Source organism: Salvia miltiorrhiza, unplaced genomic scaffold, assembly GCF_028751815.1.
Source record: "Salvia miltiorrhiza cultivar Shanhuang (shh) unplaced genomic scaffold, IMPLAD_Smil_shh original_scaffold_471, whole genome shotgun sequence".
Classification (NCBI taxonomy): Eukaryota; Viridiplantae; Streptophyta; class Magnoliopsida; order Lamiales; family Lamiaceae; genus Salvia; species Salvia miltiorrhiza.
In genome coordinates this window covers 179,446-195,945 of record NW_026651557.1, presented here as the reverse complement: position 1 = coordinate 195,945, position 16,500 = coordinate 179,446, and the positions used below count along the sequence as shown (strand labels likewise).

General features: G+C 36.3%; 1 protein-coding gene across 7 annotated transcripts; it reads left to right on the top strand.

Moving 5' to 3' along the window:
• Positions 1-672: 672 nt before the first annotated feature.
• LOC131004939 (peptidyl-prolyl cis-trans isomerase PASTICCINO1-like) lies at positions 673-10,813 on the top strand. 7 transcript variants are annotated; one of them, XM_057931699.1, is made up of 22 exons: positions 706-915; positions 1,003-1,109; positions 1,753-1,895; positions 2,001-2,085; positions 2,170-2,239; positions 2,688-2,785; positions 3,090-3,212; positions 3,720-3,752; positions 4,037-4,095; positions 4,274-4,358; positions 4,603-4,761; positions 5,216-5,273; positions 5,490-5,638; positions 5,728-5,825; positions 5,933-6,002; positions 8,418-8,477; positions 9,030-9,086; positions 9,249-9,317; positions 9,746-9,823; positions 10,029-10,130; positions 10,216-10,287; positions 10,409-10,813. In XM_057931699.1, exons 3-22 carry the CDS (start codon positions 1,822-1,824, stop codon positions 10,661-10,663), a joined length of 1,854 nt encoding a protein of 617 aa, XP_057787682.1. In that variant the 5' UTR covers positions 706-915; positions 1,003-1,109; positions 1,753-1,821; the 3' UTR covers positions 10,664-10,813. The 7 variants fall into 7 exon arrangements, with proteins under 7 accessions (XP_057787680.1, XP_057787686.1, XP_057787682.1 ...); XM_057931701.1 differs by having other exon boundaries at positions 747-915; positions 1,844-1,895; positions 1,991-2,085; XM_057931700.1 differs by having other exon boundaries at positions 747-915; positions 1,991-2,085.
• Positions 10,814-16,500: the final 5,687 nt, after the last annotated feature.

The window sequence follows — 16,500 nt, the reverse complement described above, 5'->3', positions numbered from 1 at the left end:
TGGACTCAACCATCCCAAGTGTGAAGTATAACTCCTTGAAACGCCCCAATGTCTTTGGGCCACGCCTTGGGATTATATGGATCATGGACGGATTATCAGTATGCCTATGACCGAAAAGAATGTTGACAACAGTTATGACCTAACCGAACAACCTCACCCCTTTGTTATTATTGATCTTGTTTAGTTTCTTGTGCAGAGTATACAGATTGAGACCGGTGACACCTCAGTTTGTCGTTGGAGAACAAAGTGGTTCCTCACTCCCTGTGGGATTCGACCCTACACTTGCCACTAAGACTTATTTCTTGTTGTGAGACGTAGGAGCGTGTACTATCTGGCTCAGGCATACACAAGTATTTTGCTCGCACCGTACGACGGGTGCGTCCATAAAAAAACTTCCTATCTATTTTTGGTCTAACCCCACCATTTATAATTTTTCTTATTTTTTATTTTTCACAACTTTCAATATTAATTATAATACCTTTTCAACACTCTCAATACACTCAACTGCCTTTAATTTATTCTCAATATAATTAATAATATTTTTTCTTAAAATACGTGCCACTCCCTCCTAGGAAGTTCTTTTCGTGACAGATGGAGGATGTTAAAATTCGTAAAGAAATGGAAAGGTAGACATTATTATAGAATATTTTTGCTGGGTGCAAGACTTTCGACATTGAAAATTTGAAATTGGGCTAGACCGACGTTATGTTAAAAATCAATACGTTAGAAATTTTCTCTCTTGGTTATCTCCGCCTCTCTCTCTCTCCAGAAAACCTTTCCCCCCCCCCCCCCCTTTTAGCTCTGTCTCGCTCGCTCTCTCCGACTCTCTCACTTTCTGCCTTTATCGCTGCGCATCTCTCTCACCTTTCACTCGCCGCGCCGCACGTCGCCTTCTCCGGTAGCAGATGTAGTGCGGTACGTCCCCCATTTTCGTTGCTCCCTCCGCCTCGCCTCTCACTTGCCGCCGCAAGGACTAACCCGCCCCGTCTTCTCCGCTAGCAGCCGCAAAACGGAAAAGCAGCACTACCGCTACAGTTGCATCAGTCCGCCTCTCTGACCTCCGCGGCTCCGCGTGGGTGCCTTCGTCTGACTTTCACAACTACATCCAGGTAACTGAATTAGGGCTTCGAGTATCCTTTTTTCTTCTCGTTATTCTCCATCTACGATTTTTGAATCCTATTATATTTATCTGCTATTCAAAATTGTACATATTTGTGGGTTGGTGAATTTTGAATTTCTTTTTATTTTTTTTCTAAGAAGATTTCTTGGTATAATTCGATTTGAAAACTTAAGTTCTAGTTGTTCAGTGTTTTGGAGAAAGGCTGAATTGTTTCTTTTGCATGGATGATGGATTTGGTTTCTGAAAAATTGAGAGAGGAAAATCTGTACGACATCCTTGTTGATATTTTTCAGCAGATTCGTGATTTTGTGGTTTAAGATGTGAAGCGGAAAAAAACTGCATAATTTCATCATTAAAAATAACTGTCTAAAATGGCGCCAAAAAATTTATGTTAGAAACTGATGTTTCATATAATACTAAAGCAAATAAATATTAACATATTTTGTAAGTAGACAAAATATGAATATATTAAAAAAGATATGATTATATATTTTGAAATGTACAATATAAAGTAGTAGATACTTTTTTCAAAAATATTGATAAAACCAAAATTAAAATCTACTCAAAGAATCCAAAATCATAACTTAAAACAATGAACCCTAGGTGATATTTCAATTATTCTGTTGAATCAGAAAATTGTGCTCAAATAAGTCAAATTCGCGAGTTCAACTGAGTTCTCCTGCTTTTGGTGGATTGATAACATGGCCGTGATTGAGGAATCAGAGCCAGAATTCAAACAACAAAACAAAAAACCAGTTTCTGAAGATGACAAAAGGTGAGAACAAATTTTATTTCTATTTGATTGTTTTTTTTTTGTTTTGCTTAAATTTTTAGCAGTGTCTATTTTAGTTAGCTAACAGTAAGGATTAGTTATATGTAGGAGAAAGAAAATGCCTCCTGGTAGTTTGATGAAGGCTTTGATAAGGCCTGGAGCTGGTGAAAAGACACCAACAGAGGGTGATCAGGTTGACAGTGTTGTGATAGTAGCTCGTGAAAATTCAACCATGGAGAAATGAAAGTGAGTTAATAAATATTGATGCTTTCTGCAGGTTATATATCACTGTACAATACGGACACTAGATGGGGTGGTTGTTGAGTCGACTCGAGCTGAATCTGGAGGTGAGTTTAGCATTTGTTATCGTCAGTGTGGAAAGAGTTTACATTATAGAATCGTAGGCATAAAAGGTGGCAAGATAGGCGAGAGGCATCTCTATTTCTTCTAGTAGGATTGATTTTGTTATTGTTACGTGTTATGTCCTAGTTCTAGTTGAATTAGTTCTTGTAGAATATTCACAATTACAATGTAAAGATATATAAGTTGAATTAGATGACCATGGATCGGAGTTTGTTCACTTGATTATACTTAGAGCCTTACAATTCATGCTATAGCTATTCTTTGCTTCTTTTGTTTAGCATTTGTTCGTATAGTTCTTTCCGTGTTGCTCAAGGTTATTTTTGCAGTGGCTCTTTGATCACATGTTAAAGCTAAACTTAATATTTGCTCAGCTTTCATGTTTATGTTGACATGGCAAGAGACTGTCTTACTTGTCACCTCTCTTGACTACAGGCATTGGTATTCCAAAACGACAGGTATTGGGCAAAAGTAAGATCATATTGGGATTGCTAGAAGGCTTTCCTACAATGTTGAAAGGTGAAGTTGCAATGGTAAGTTTTTTAGAATTTGTTCTGGCTGATTTCATTTATAACTTAATGTGTATTATTTCACTCTTTCATGTGTACGATTTGTAGAGTAACTGAAATGTATCACTCTGGTTTTAGACTGAATGTTGTGATAGTCTCTCTTGTCAGTGAGACTTGTGTGATAAGTATGTATCCTATCCTATGAGAATAAAAAGGCATATAAAATTAAAGCGTACAAAACTTACTACTAGTTCTGCACTTCTGGTGGGTCGAGTAACCAGAATATTTGTTCAGATTGCACTGGATGATAACATACCTTTGGTTTCAGTTCAAGGTAAAACCTGAGCTGCATTATGGTGAGGAGGATTGCCCTGTTTCTATTGCTGATGGCTTTCCCAAGGATGATGAACTTCATTTTGAGATTGAGTTGATTGAATTCTCTAAAGTCAAGGTTAGAATGTCCTACTTTTTTTTACTAAATGGATTAGCTTATCACGAGTTCTTGTGAGACAAGTTTTCACAGACCGCGTTGGTTTTTCTGCTCAATTGAATAATGAGATCTCACAATTAGTTAAAACTTGTAGTATTAGAGCATTGTACCCTTTGTTTCCATAAAAATATTGTTAAAGTCTTGTCTTATATTGTAATCTGTTAGGTATATACTCTGTTATTATACTAAGCTTTTCAAAGATCTTAGATTTAAATATCTCTGTGGTGGTGTTGATGTTGTTCGCATACTAATTTATGTGAGGATCTTTTCATTGCTCAAACAGTTTTCAAGCTACTAAATTTGTTTGCCTGGCAACTTCATTCTCAGTTGACATTTTGAGTATTGTCACATTAACTTTGATGTCTATTCTAACATGGATTTTAATTTGACATTTCCTATAATTTTTGTCATGTGATACTCAACGTGGAAAATATTAAACCTCATGGACGTTTTCCTTCATTTTCTCAGGCCATTACTGAAGATTTAGGTGTCTTAAAGAAGGTAATTATAAAATTGCTTATACCTTGTTGCCAAGTTTCTCATGACTTTACGTTTTATTGCTATTGCTTAACATAAAGATGATGCCTTACTTCTTATTACATGACATTTGAGCATTTATACAAAATAATAGACTCTCACAATCGTACAACAAGATAGTATTAATTGAGCAAACTTATGCGATGATTGAAATTTTCTTGGAAAACTTGTTGTTTAAGATGTTTAAAACATAATTATGAGGAGAAAAGTTGAGTGCCTGTTTGTTTTGATCGTAATCTGTTTAATAGGTAGAGGAAGATGGACAAGGTTGGGAACAACCTAGAGAGCCCTATGAAGTTAAAGCTTGGTATAAGAATTGCCTTTTTAATCAATTTCTCTTCAGTTTTGGGAGATATGAAGCGAAGCTATCTCTCGTTTTTCCTTATTTCCATATTTGTTCCTTCTATCAACTCAATAATGGTTCATTGTGTTCCTGTGCATATTTGGCTTGACTAGTTATTTACCTTGCATTTGATTTGGAGTAGGATATCAGGGAAGTCTGGAGATGGAAACGTGATCTTTTCTCATACACATGGGGAACCATTTTTGTTCACTTTTGGTAAATCTGAAGTAAGCAGCACATTTCTGTTTTTATGGTCATGTATTGTTTTTGTCTTCTGACCTTATACTTTGTGGGTGCATTTACTTTGGTAAAGATGTGAAAATATATGTTTTCTCTCATTTTCCATCAAAATAAATGGACACCTATGTATATTTCTGATGAAAACTTGCTAACGTTTTTCGATGCATCCAAAATTTTAAAGATAATTATACACATCTGAGGTCTGTTTATATTTTCCTTTCTTGTGCTTAGATACCAAAGGGTCTTGAGATGGGAATCGGAACAATGACACGAGGAGAAAAAGCAGTAATTTATGTCATTAAGGACTACTTAACTCAATGCCCTCTGATTCCCTTCATTGACGGTGTTGCTGAAGTCCACTTTGAAGTGGAGTTGCTGCATTTTGTTCAGGTAAAATTGACAATCTATGTTCAGCTTCATCATAATTGTTCAAAAGAAAGACTCTGAACTAAAGCTACCATCTTGAGGACGATGTCATTGCCAACTGGCAATTCAAAGGTAGAAACATGATGACGGGAAAAAATTTCTCTCCATATTGATGGACTAATCAAAGCACCTATATATACACAAGTGTCCCAAAATAACTAGGAAAGCGTATAAATAACCTATGCAATTCTATCATATATATAATTCTAACACCAATCAATATTGAAGATCCATGGTTATATTCAATAACATATCTTTTCATTTCTACTTGTTTAGGAAAAGTTAGTTGCAAAATTTGTGTCTGGGGGTGTTTGTGTGTGTGTGTGTGTATTTTTTTTTTTTGGGGGTGGGACTCTAGTCAGTGCATTTCTTATTTTTACTGTAAAGTTCATTGAGATGACTTGGTTTGGATTTGCAGGTCCGTGATGTCCTTGGGGATGGGCGCTTGATAAAACGCCGTTTGCATGACGGAAGAGGTGCTGTTCAATTGTGATTATGTATTTTCCTTGATCTATATTATACAGATGCATGTTTTACAGTTGATCAGATAAAGTCAAATGTAAATTGTAATTAAAGCCATTTACATCTACCAACTTCTTACTATATGTGTTTTTTTGCTTAGTTGAGCATTACCTTTGCATTTCAATTTGCTAAACTTTTATCCTATGTACTTTGATGATTTTCCATATTAGGTGAATTTCCTATGGATTGCCCTCTTCATGACAGCCTTTTACGTGTCCACTACAAGGGAATGCTTCTCAATGAAGAAAAAACTGTTTTCTATGATACAAGAGTTGATAGCAATGGTCAGCCTTTTGAGTTCAGATCAGGGGAAGGCCTTGTAAGCCACACATTTAAAAGCTAAACTTATATGTAAAACTTCTTCAAACCTTATGTAAATGATTTATGATTTACTTCTGGTTTCAATAGGTGCCAGAAGGGTTTGAAATGTGCACAAGATTGATGTTACCTGGAGAGATAGCTTCTGTTACATGCCCCCCAGATTATGCTTACGATAAGTTTCCAAGGTTAACTTTGGCATACCGGTGCTCATACATAGATATTACGCTGAGTGCTTATGCGGCATATGGAATATTTTGTTTACCTAGATTTTGTTTTTCTTTAATATGAACAGGCCAGCTGAAGTACCTCAAGGTGCTTATGTGCAATGGGAGATTGAGCTTCTTGATTATGAGAAACAAAAGGTAACAGACTTAAGACCATGCGTTCCATATTGAAATATCGTCTTTCAATTATGACTATTGAAGGACATGAAGAATATTTTGGAACTCTCTTGAGGGAAGCAGCCTTGTAAATTTACTTTTAAACTAGCTAGAGGAGATGTATTACTTTTTCCTCTTTTGGTAATGAAACATAGTTAGAAAAGGATAGCTGAAGAGCCTCATAGGCATAACATTTTGTTTAATGGAATGTAGAAATGCATAAGTATTTTAAAAAAGTATTCTGATCCATGATTATAGGACTAAGTATCACACTATGACTATGAAAACACAATAAAATTGAAAAATCCAAGATGAATACAGTGGGTACATGATAGAGTAAAGGCGTGTGAAGATGAAGAAAGAAGAAAGAAAATAAAAATACGATATATAAACTCCTCCTGCGAGGCCCTCAGAGAAAAATATCTCTGCCCTACAACTATTGCTGTCCCTAAACAATGATCCCCTGATATCCTTAACCCTAAGTCGTAAAGAACTATATATAGACCTAATGACTTGAGGCCCAATTAAATGACTTGGAGCCCATGAGTCTGACCTAAATAACTTAACCCTAAATAATTGAACTACTGCGAAAAATAAAAGATAACTATGAAACTAACAAAAACTAATAAAATAAAGATAATCCTAAATCTACAGGCTGCAGCTGATCTACACGCTATCAATTGCCCGCCTGTCGAAACAGCCTTGTCCTCAAGGCGGTTGCTGATTCACATGACCCCATGGGACTTCCTCCTTCAGCCCGGTATCCTCAGAATTCTCTAGGTCCCTGCCCGGGTAATCTTCCATGTCACCGATTAAGACCTGTAGTGTTTTAGGTGGGCAGCGGTGCAACGGCCCAAATTTCAGGCCGCAACGAAAACAAGTGCCAGCTGCACGATGTTTCATGTACTCCTCAGTGGAGATGTTGCGAAAATTACGGGGAGGGGCAGACGAAGTGAGGGATGCAGTCGGAGAAGCGGACGACGTGTGGGAGACAACCAATGATGTGTTCGTCGTGGGTGGAGGGCTGTGATGTCTGACTGGGGAAGAATGCGGCTGGAAACTAGACCGTGATGGAGGCGTCGGGGTAGTGGTAACCCGAAAAGAGGGAGAACTCGTTTGTGGAGTACAAACCGAGTCGAGCTTTCTTGCCATCTGGACAGCAGCAGAATAGTCTGTAATAGTCGGGTCCTGAATCATCATGCGAAGTTCCTTCTTCAATCCCCCGAGGAAAAAACCCAAGTATTGCTCATCCGAGAATTCCGGCAGCTGGGATACTCGAGCTTCGAAAGCAGAAATATACTCCTCCAGAGTCCCCGTCTGCTTTGTAGTAACTAAAGCTTCAAAGCCATTAATAGCAGACCCATCCCCGAAACGAATCAATAATTCGCGAGTAAAACGCGACCAAGTCAAAGTAGGGCAGCGTCGCAGCAACATATGTATCCATGGCATGGCAGAACCGGACATAGCAATGAGTGCAATTTTAACGCGTTGATCAGTGGGCGTAGCGTGCACTAAAAAATATTGTTCAGCACGAGCCAACCAAGAGTGTGCATCGGACCCATCAAAACCTGGAAGGTCCATCTTGTGCATGGGTGGTAAAATCTCCTCCTCGTTGTGGTGACTCCCGCCTGATTCCTCGTCGTGTGGAGTATCACTATCAACAGAGATGGAAAACTTCTTCATCAAGGCATCAAGTTTGGTCTCCATGGATGAGTGGCGGGCTTCTGTTGACGCTTGGAAAGTCCGCAACTCCCGAATGACGCCAGACAATTCCCCAATCGCCTTCTCTACATCCTCCAAACGAGATTCGGTACTTCGCGTAGTAACCATCGTTCACCGCACCAATTTGATAGAGTAAAGGCGTGTGAAGATGAAGAAAGAAGAAAGAAAATAAAAATACGATATATAAACTCCTCCTGCGAGGCCCTCAGAGAAAAATATCTCTGCCCTACAGCTATTGCTGTCCCTAAACAATGATCCCCTGATATCCTTAACCCTAAGTCGTAAAGAACTATATATAGACCTAATGACTTGAGGCCCAATTAAATGACTTGGAGCCCATGAGTCTGACCTAAATAACTTAACCCTAAATAATTGAACTACTGCGAAAAATAAAAGATAACTATGAAACTAACAAAAACTAATAAAATAAAGATAATCCTAAATCTACAGCTGATCTACACGCTATCAGTACAAAATTTTGCACCATAGCCGAATCATGTCTAGAAACCTATGAATTATGATTAAACTACGCAATGCATTTCTTGTTTGTTGTAATATCCTTCTGAGATAAACATTTTTTTTGGTATTTAGCTTAACCGTCAGTTTGCGTTCTCGGTTGGCTGAATTTGTTTTTCCCAATTATCTACATTGTTGCTAATTGAATCCTCGCTGCAGGACTGGACAGGTTACAACTTTAGAGAAATAATGGATGATGTTGAGAAGATCAAAGGCACGGTATATGTTTTTTGACTACTCAATGAGAACTCTCTCATTTGCCAGTGCGTTTTTCTGCCCAAAACAGAAAGGGAAAAAGAACAAATATAAAAATGTAGACAGCAAGGGAAGGAAATTCTTGTATGTTATTTACATATCTTAATATATTAGTTTAAATACCGTCAGAATCAGCTATCGCCATGAGTTATGACTCCTGACCTGCTTGCGGTAGGCTTAGAAAAGTTTAGTACAATCAGAAGATATGTACTGATGCATCTAATGATGAACTGCACTGATAGAATTCCCAAGTGATATTCTCTTATTCATATCCTTCATTACCTCACAACTTCACAAGCTGGTGAATGTCCCAGGTAGCTGATGGAGAATCACCCATACAAGATGTGATTTTGGGCTTTATTTCTTGCTTCCACTAAATTTCAGATGAATCAACATTATCTGCAGTTCTGTAGTCTGAGCATGAAATGCCATTTTAGACTAAAATTTTATGCTTTTGTTCTTAACATTGTAAATATCCCATATTTCTTCTTACTTGTTATTCTCTGCGTATTTCAGGGTAACAGGCTATTCAAAGAAGGCAAATATGAACTTGCCAAAGCAAAATATGAACATGTAATGATCTCAATTCTATTTCAAGCATTCTAGAGCAGCAACTATTCCGAATATCTCTCGCTTTTATTTATTTTAGCTGTTGAACCCCTTGAGTTATTTCTGACTAGCATACTGTTACATGAGTGATTTGGATTGCCTTTCGTGACTTACACTGGTATGCAGGTGCTTCGGGAATTTAATCATGTTAATCCTCAAGATGATGATGAGGGAAAAGAATTTTCAGACACAAGAGTATGTATTACAAAGAATTTTATTGATTATAATTGCACATAGGGCTCGTTTGGTACGGATGGTTAGGGTGCATAATATATGTACGACATCCTAATATCTTATTTGTACAAAATGCAAGGACCTTGATAAATCTGAAGCCCGAAAGTATTATACTGATTTAAGTGATTATGCGTAATACAAATCATAATTATAGCAATTATTAATTATATATAAGTTTAATACAATATAGCAAACAATGAATTGCATATTACAGATATCGTGATACATTCTACCAAACATGATATTAACATGTTATAATGTAAAAGACATCCCAGTGAAATAAATAACACCTTATCCCATACTGCATACCAAATGAGTCCATAGTATATGCAATATTATCTATCTTCAGAAAGGAGTTCATTTTATTTATTTGTTCAAAATGGTTGAAGAATTTGTTGCACCTGAACATGGCTGCCTGCTTGCTGAAAATGGGTGAATACAGGAAGTCAATTGAAAGCTGCAACAAGGTAATCCTACAAACTATATGGTGGAAATGTTATGTTTTATGGGAAAGAGAAACTCTTGTATTGGATATAATTCTGTAATCTGGTGAATATTTTCCATATTTGGATTCTTATTAAGAAGGTGGCTACCTTTTTATTTTTTATTTTTGGGAGCTAGTTTTTTCATTCTCATGAAATAACCAACTAAATGCATTTCTGCATTTTTAAGGTATTAGATGCCAACCCAGCTCATGTCAAAGCTCTGTACCGCCGTGGAATGGCATACATTGCTGTCGGTAATTTTGAAGAAGCTAGAGCAGATTTCAGTAAGGTATAGTAACATCATTGAAATGTTTCGTGTGGTCAAAAGGCGGTCATTTAGTAATTTATAATCTCATATTTGAACCACTCTTTAGATGATGAGTGTTGACAAATCATCAGAAGCAACCGCCAACGCAGCTCTTCTTAAACTGAAAAAGGAGGAGCAGGTTAGTATAAATTAAATGTTGCCTCAATTGTGGAACGCTTATAATCATGTGAACAAACAAATACCAAGGTTTCTTATCAGTCGATTGTTTTTGAACCGATGCACGTGGCTGGATTCTGCAGGAAATTCATAAACGAGCTCGTCAACAGTTCAAGGGATTGTTTGACAAGAAACCAGGGGAGATTTCTGAGGCTGGTGGTAAGGATCTGCAAGGAGAGGCTCCCGGTGTAAGCCTTGATGCCGATGCTTTAAATGACGATAAAGAACATCTTCTTGAGGCCACTGCTCATCCGCCTGCGAGCATGTGGTCCAGATTATGGCCTAGTGGCAGAAAACTTTTTACAACTCTTGGATTAGATAGATGTGCCATATTGTGACATTCTTCTTTTTTCTTTTTATCCATATTGTGACATTCTAATATGGAGAAACTTTCAAGAACTTTACATTTTGAGAGATAACTAGTACACCCACAGACAAGACATATTTTATACTTCTTTTTAAAATAAATAAATTATGTAATATCAAAATATCATCATTTATTGACATTGAAACACATATCGATTAATTAGTAAGATGCTTCTCATTTGATAAATAGATTGGCGATTTGAGGCACAACAGAGAATTAAGGAACCATTATTGATACTCTTTAAAGTGAAAAATAAAATCACCACTTATGAGTTAAATTAATTGATAACAAAAAATAATTTATGATTTTTTTGGAAAAAATAATAATTTATGTTAATTAAATATTAGTAGTTTACTATTTTAGTTAAATTAATTGATAACAATAATAATTTATGTTAATTTTTTTTATGTAATGTGTAACAATAATTTTATTAACTGAGTGAGTATAATATTAAATTTAATAAGTATCATATAAAAATAATTAAATTAAAAATAATAAAATAAAAATTATGATGACCACTAACACAATATGATATTTGTTTATGTATAAATGAATTGTCGTATATACATATTACGATAGTAGTATTTTAATTTTATGTGACTAACATTAAAATAGTTACTCTATCATATAATTACTCCAAGTCTATTAAAAATTAATATTGTTGTTGAAAATTTTGATTAAAAACTGAAAAAATGTAAAGCATATTGAAATTTCTATTTTTTAATATGTATAACTATCAATTTAATATTAATTTAAAAAGATATTCAACATGGATGTTAAATTAAAGATAACGAAAAGATCTTTAATTTGATATAAAAATTATAAAAAAAATAAATTTAAAACGAATAAGTTATTATTATCAATTAAAGTTATAAATTTTTTTTTCTCTCTCTCCTTTCTCTTTTATAATTTCTTTTAATTATCAATAAAAATCAATTAATTGGTAATTGAAAATACAAAATTGAAAATTTATATATTTTCAAATTCGTGTTTTTTATTGAAATTATATCGTGGATAATTTAAATTTTTTATTTAGATTTATATTTATAAATTATAGTATATATTTAATATGCATATTTATTTATTTAAATTATCGTTCAGTTTCGATATTGATCGTGCATCGCACGAGTGGGCGTGTGCTAGTTGCATCAAAAATTATAGTATATCAAAAACCGTGTCAATAAAAATTACAAAAATTAATACATAATAAAAATATATAGAAAAAATAAAATTAGAATAAAGCAAATAGAAAAAATATCGCATATTCAACATTAAAAAGATGAGCAAGAGACAAAAGTCTCACTTTGATCATTAACAGATTAAAATTGTAAATCAAATTAAAAACTTCAGCAACGAGGCGTGGCAGACTCAAGGGCTCGACGCCAGTGGCAGAAACAGAGTGATTAAATCGATTCTTCGTCATCTATCGACTCTATTCTTTCATTTCTTTCTATTCTGTTAAATTCATATATTTATTTATAAAATAAAGGGTTCTTAGCGTTTAAATATACCAATAATGGTGATAGTTATGATTTTTCACACGAACTTTGAAATGAGTTAAAAAAATATATAAATTTTAATGTTATAAAACTTTGGATAAATTGCATGAAAATATCCAATCTTATACCAAAATTTGGTTTTTTGACAAATTTTTTAATTGTAGCAAAAAAAAATATAACGACCTTGCAATCGGTACAATGTCTGTCTAGAGATATTTTTCGGCTAAATTGAATTAGGGTTTATTGCTTACGTGTGGGCTTTATTCGATGTGACAAAAATTAATTGTATTCATGGCCTGGTGTGTGTGCAATGACTGAACGACGTCGTTTTCGATTGGGACCAAAACGACATTGTTTCTAGAAATTGGATGAATTTCTGGAAGAATTCTGTCGAAGGAGATGGGAGAACGATGGGAAGAACAGATGGTGAGATAAGCTTGATCGAATTCCTAATCCTTATATGTATTGCAACCGATTTATTTCTTGCTAAAACGACGTCGTTTTATGCAAATGAAAACGGCACCGTTTTATTAGCCGACCCGACTAGCCATCTCAACTTTCCGGGAGATCCACCTCAACATTGATTTGGGGGAAAATGTCTCCGGATTGACATTGCAACCGATTGCAAGGTCGTTATATTTTTTGCTACAATTAAAAAATTTGTCAAAAGACCAGATTTGGGTATAAGGTCGGATATTTTCATGCAATTTACCCTAAATTTTTTTGTCACATATTTAATTTTCGCTCAAATTAAAGCTGACGTGGCAAGTCGAAATGTCGATGTTTATTCATTGAACGTTTTAAAGAAAAGACATCTCAGATGTCTAAAAAGTGTTATCGTAAAACATCTCTAAACCTGAAAAATATAGGGTTTGAATGTCTAAAAATTGAATTTATGATAAAATTGTTATAATATTAAAGTATATGTATTTTTTTGACTTTTTTTAAAGTTCATGTGCGAAATCAAATTGCCCCCAAAATTGGTATATTCAGACGCTGATAACCCTAAAATAAATATAATTGTTTAAACTGTCGATATCTAAGTGATTCAGCACACAAAGTTCTTATTTTGGTGCCTGCTCGGTTGCTTTGATTTTGGGTGTTCATGTTTATGTTCTGCAGAAGAGTCCATTCCCAGCGCTGAAATTCCCCTCTGACATTGCCGCCAGCGCTGAAATTCCCCTCAGACACTGCCACCAGCGCTGACATTCCACTCTGCCGAGTCTTTACAGCCCATAGGCCGCAAATCCTAAACTCGCCGCCTCTCACAGTGCTTCTGTTTTTCATTGCCAATATTCAGGGACGTTCTTCTAACTCTTTATATCTTTTGCCCTGAGGACATGGCATCCTTTAAGTGTGGGGAGGGGGGTTGTCTTGTTTTGATGAGTGCTTAATGTTGATTTTTTTGGGCGATTGGTCTCCCTGTTCTTAGCTTGTTCTTGGATGCTTGCTAATTTATATGAATTTGTGGAAGAGATGGTTTTTCGATGTGAATTTCGGGTTAGTGCTGATTGGTGGCTATTCTGGTTTTTCGTCTTATATATGTTTCTGTAGGTGCAAATGATTTATGAGTTTTTTTTTATTGTAAAGCGTTTGTAAGCAAGTGATACATGATTTGTCCGGTAGATGCTAGAGAGAGTGTTGTCGTTGTGATTGCCTACGATCGTATTCTTATATGTGAAATGTTTGAATGCTGAAAATTTTGCCAGCTCTGAAAATCTGGCCAGCTCTGAAAATCTTGACAGCTCTGAGTCTCTACTCCTCTAGTTTAACTCTGAGCATGGAAAACCACGTGAGAAGACTTTGGATTGCCTCCAAAAGGTTGTATTTCACGAATTATGGCTTAACTATCGATATCTAAGTGATTAAGCACACAAAGTATGAGAAAAGAAAAAGTTGTGAAATGGAGATACTGATTATAAAGGCGATCACATTAGGGAATTTACTTATAGCAGAGAACTGGGTCTGATTGAATCTTTTGTCTTACAGTCATTTTTCTTTTTCAACTCTAAGTATTTGCATCATCTAGAGACATGTGTTTTTTTGTGAAAAATCTAGAATTGGCTTGTTGAATGTTTGGATGGAAATTAGAATTGTGGAACGCTCTCTTCCTTAGATTCATACTTATTTTGCTTGAGGACAAGCAAAAGGCTAAGTGTGGGGGGGGGTTGATTTATGCCTAATTGTTCTTAATTTGGGGGTTTGATTGTGCTAAATTTAAGTTAAATATTCTGGAAGTTGGTGCGTTTATGCTATGGAAGAACAGGAAGCCTTCAATTGTGTATTTTCATGCTTTCGGTTCTAGGTGTTTCATCCACAACAATGAAAAGAAGAGGTTAAACACATTTGATAGCAAGGCTGATCCAGGAATCTTTCTTGGATACTCTGGAACAGAACGATCCAGCAAAGCCTATCGAGTGTTTAATTCTCAAACTCTTTGTGTTGAAGAAACACCACATGTTGTCTTTGATGAGTCTACAAATGATTTCAGGAAACTGGAAACTGAAAGATGTGTTGAGAACACTGAAGTTTCCAAAGATGAAATCGACAACACCGAGCCTTCTACTGTCTTGGTGTGGGGACTAGGAAAAGATGAAGATACTGAGAAGCTTCAGTATCAAAAGATCAGCCAACGGTCTGAAGTTCAGACTGGAGCCAATGCAGATGGCATAAGTCAAGGGGGAACTCCAGTTGCTGAAGAACGAGTTGAACATGCCGAAGCAGCTCCAACTCAACTCTCCCCTGCTCCAGAAAGTGCTCAACACTTCAGAACCATTCTGACTGAAGAAGCCCCACCATCACCAGAAGAGATCAAGAAGTATCGAAGATGGTTTGAACTCCATTCAAAGGAGAACATCATTGGAGAACCATCAGACGGTGTCAAGACTCGAAGATCAATGTGCAACCTCGTCTTTGATATCAATCAAAACTGCATCAACGAAGATAAGAATTTCAGCTGTTTCTTATCATCTACAGAGCCCAAGGATATCGAAGAAGCTCTGAAGTCCGCTCAATGGGTCATCGTAATGCAAGAAGAACTGAATGAATTCAACCAAAATTCAGTTTGGGAGCTTGTGGATCGACCAGACGATGTAAAGGTGATTGGTCTGAAATGGATTTTCAAAAATAAGAAAGACGAAGAAGGAAACATTGTGAGAAACAAAGCAAGGCTAGTAGCAAAAGGTTACAGTCAAGAAGAAGGAATCGACTACGACAAAACGTTTGCTCCAGTTGCCAGATTGGAAGCAGTCAGACTCTTCTTAGCCTTCGCAGCTCACAAAGGTTTCAAGGTACACCAAATGGATGTGAAGTGTGCATTTCTCAATGGAGTGCTCACTGATGAAGTCTACGTGGAACAACCTCCAGGCTTTGAGGTTGCTGGACCAGAAAAGGTATACAAGCTGAAGAAAGCGCTCTATGGCTTGAAGCAAGCTCCAAGAGCATGGTATGATACTCTCTCGGAGTATCTTGTTGAACAAGGTTTCAAGACAGGATCTATGGACAGAACTTTGTTCACTCTCAAAGAAGGAGAAGATCTCTTGCTTGTTCAGATTTATGTCGATGATATAATTTTTGGATCCAAATCCGAACGCATGTGCAAGAAGTTTGCTGACATCATGACCAACAAGTTACAGATGTCCATGATAGGAGAAATAAATTTCTTTCTCGGATTGCAAGTCAAGCAGACCAGCGAAGGAATACTGATCAGTCAGTCCAAGTATGCCAAGGAACTGATAGCCAAGTTCGGTATTCAGCACATGAAATCAGTTAATATCTCATTGAATACAAACTGGAAAGTTGATCCAGGATCAGAAGGGAAATCTGTATCTTCAACCAAGTACAGAGAAATCATTGGATCATTGTTGTATTCGACTATGAGCAGACCAGATATCACATATGCAGTCGGGGTTTGTGCAAGATAACAGTCAGATCCAAAGGAAGCTCATTTGGATGCATCAAAGCGAATTTTGCGATATCTTAAAGGCACACCCAATTTAGGATTGTGGTACCCAGCAGACGACGACTTCAAGCTCACCGGATATTCAGACTCGGATTTTACAGGATGCAAAATTGATCACAAATCAACCTCCGGAACCTGTCAATTCCTAGGCAACAAGCTCATCTCATGGTTTTCAAAGAAGCAGACTTCAGTCGCCACCTCCACAACTGAAGTTGAATATGTTGCTGTCGGAAGCTGTTGTTCACAACTCCTATGGTTAGCCCAACAGTTGAAGGACTATGTGATAGACGAAAAGGAAGTCCCAATCTATTGCGACAGCTCCAGTGCTATTGCAATCTCCCAGAATCC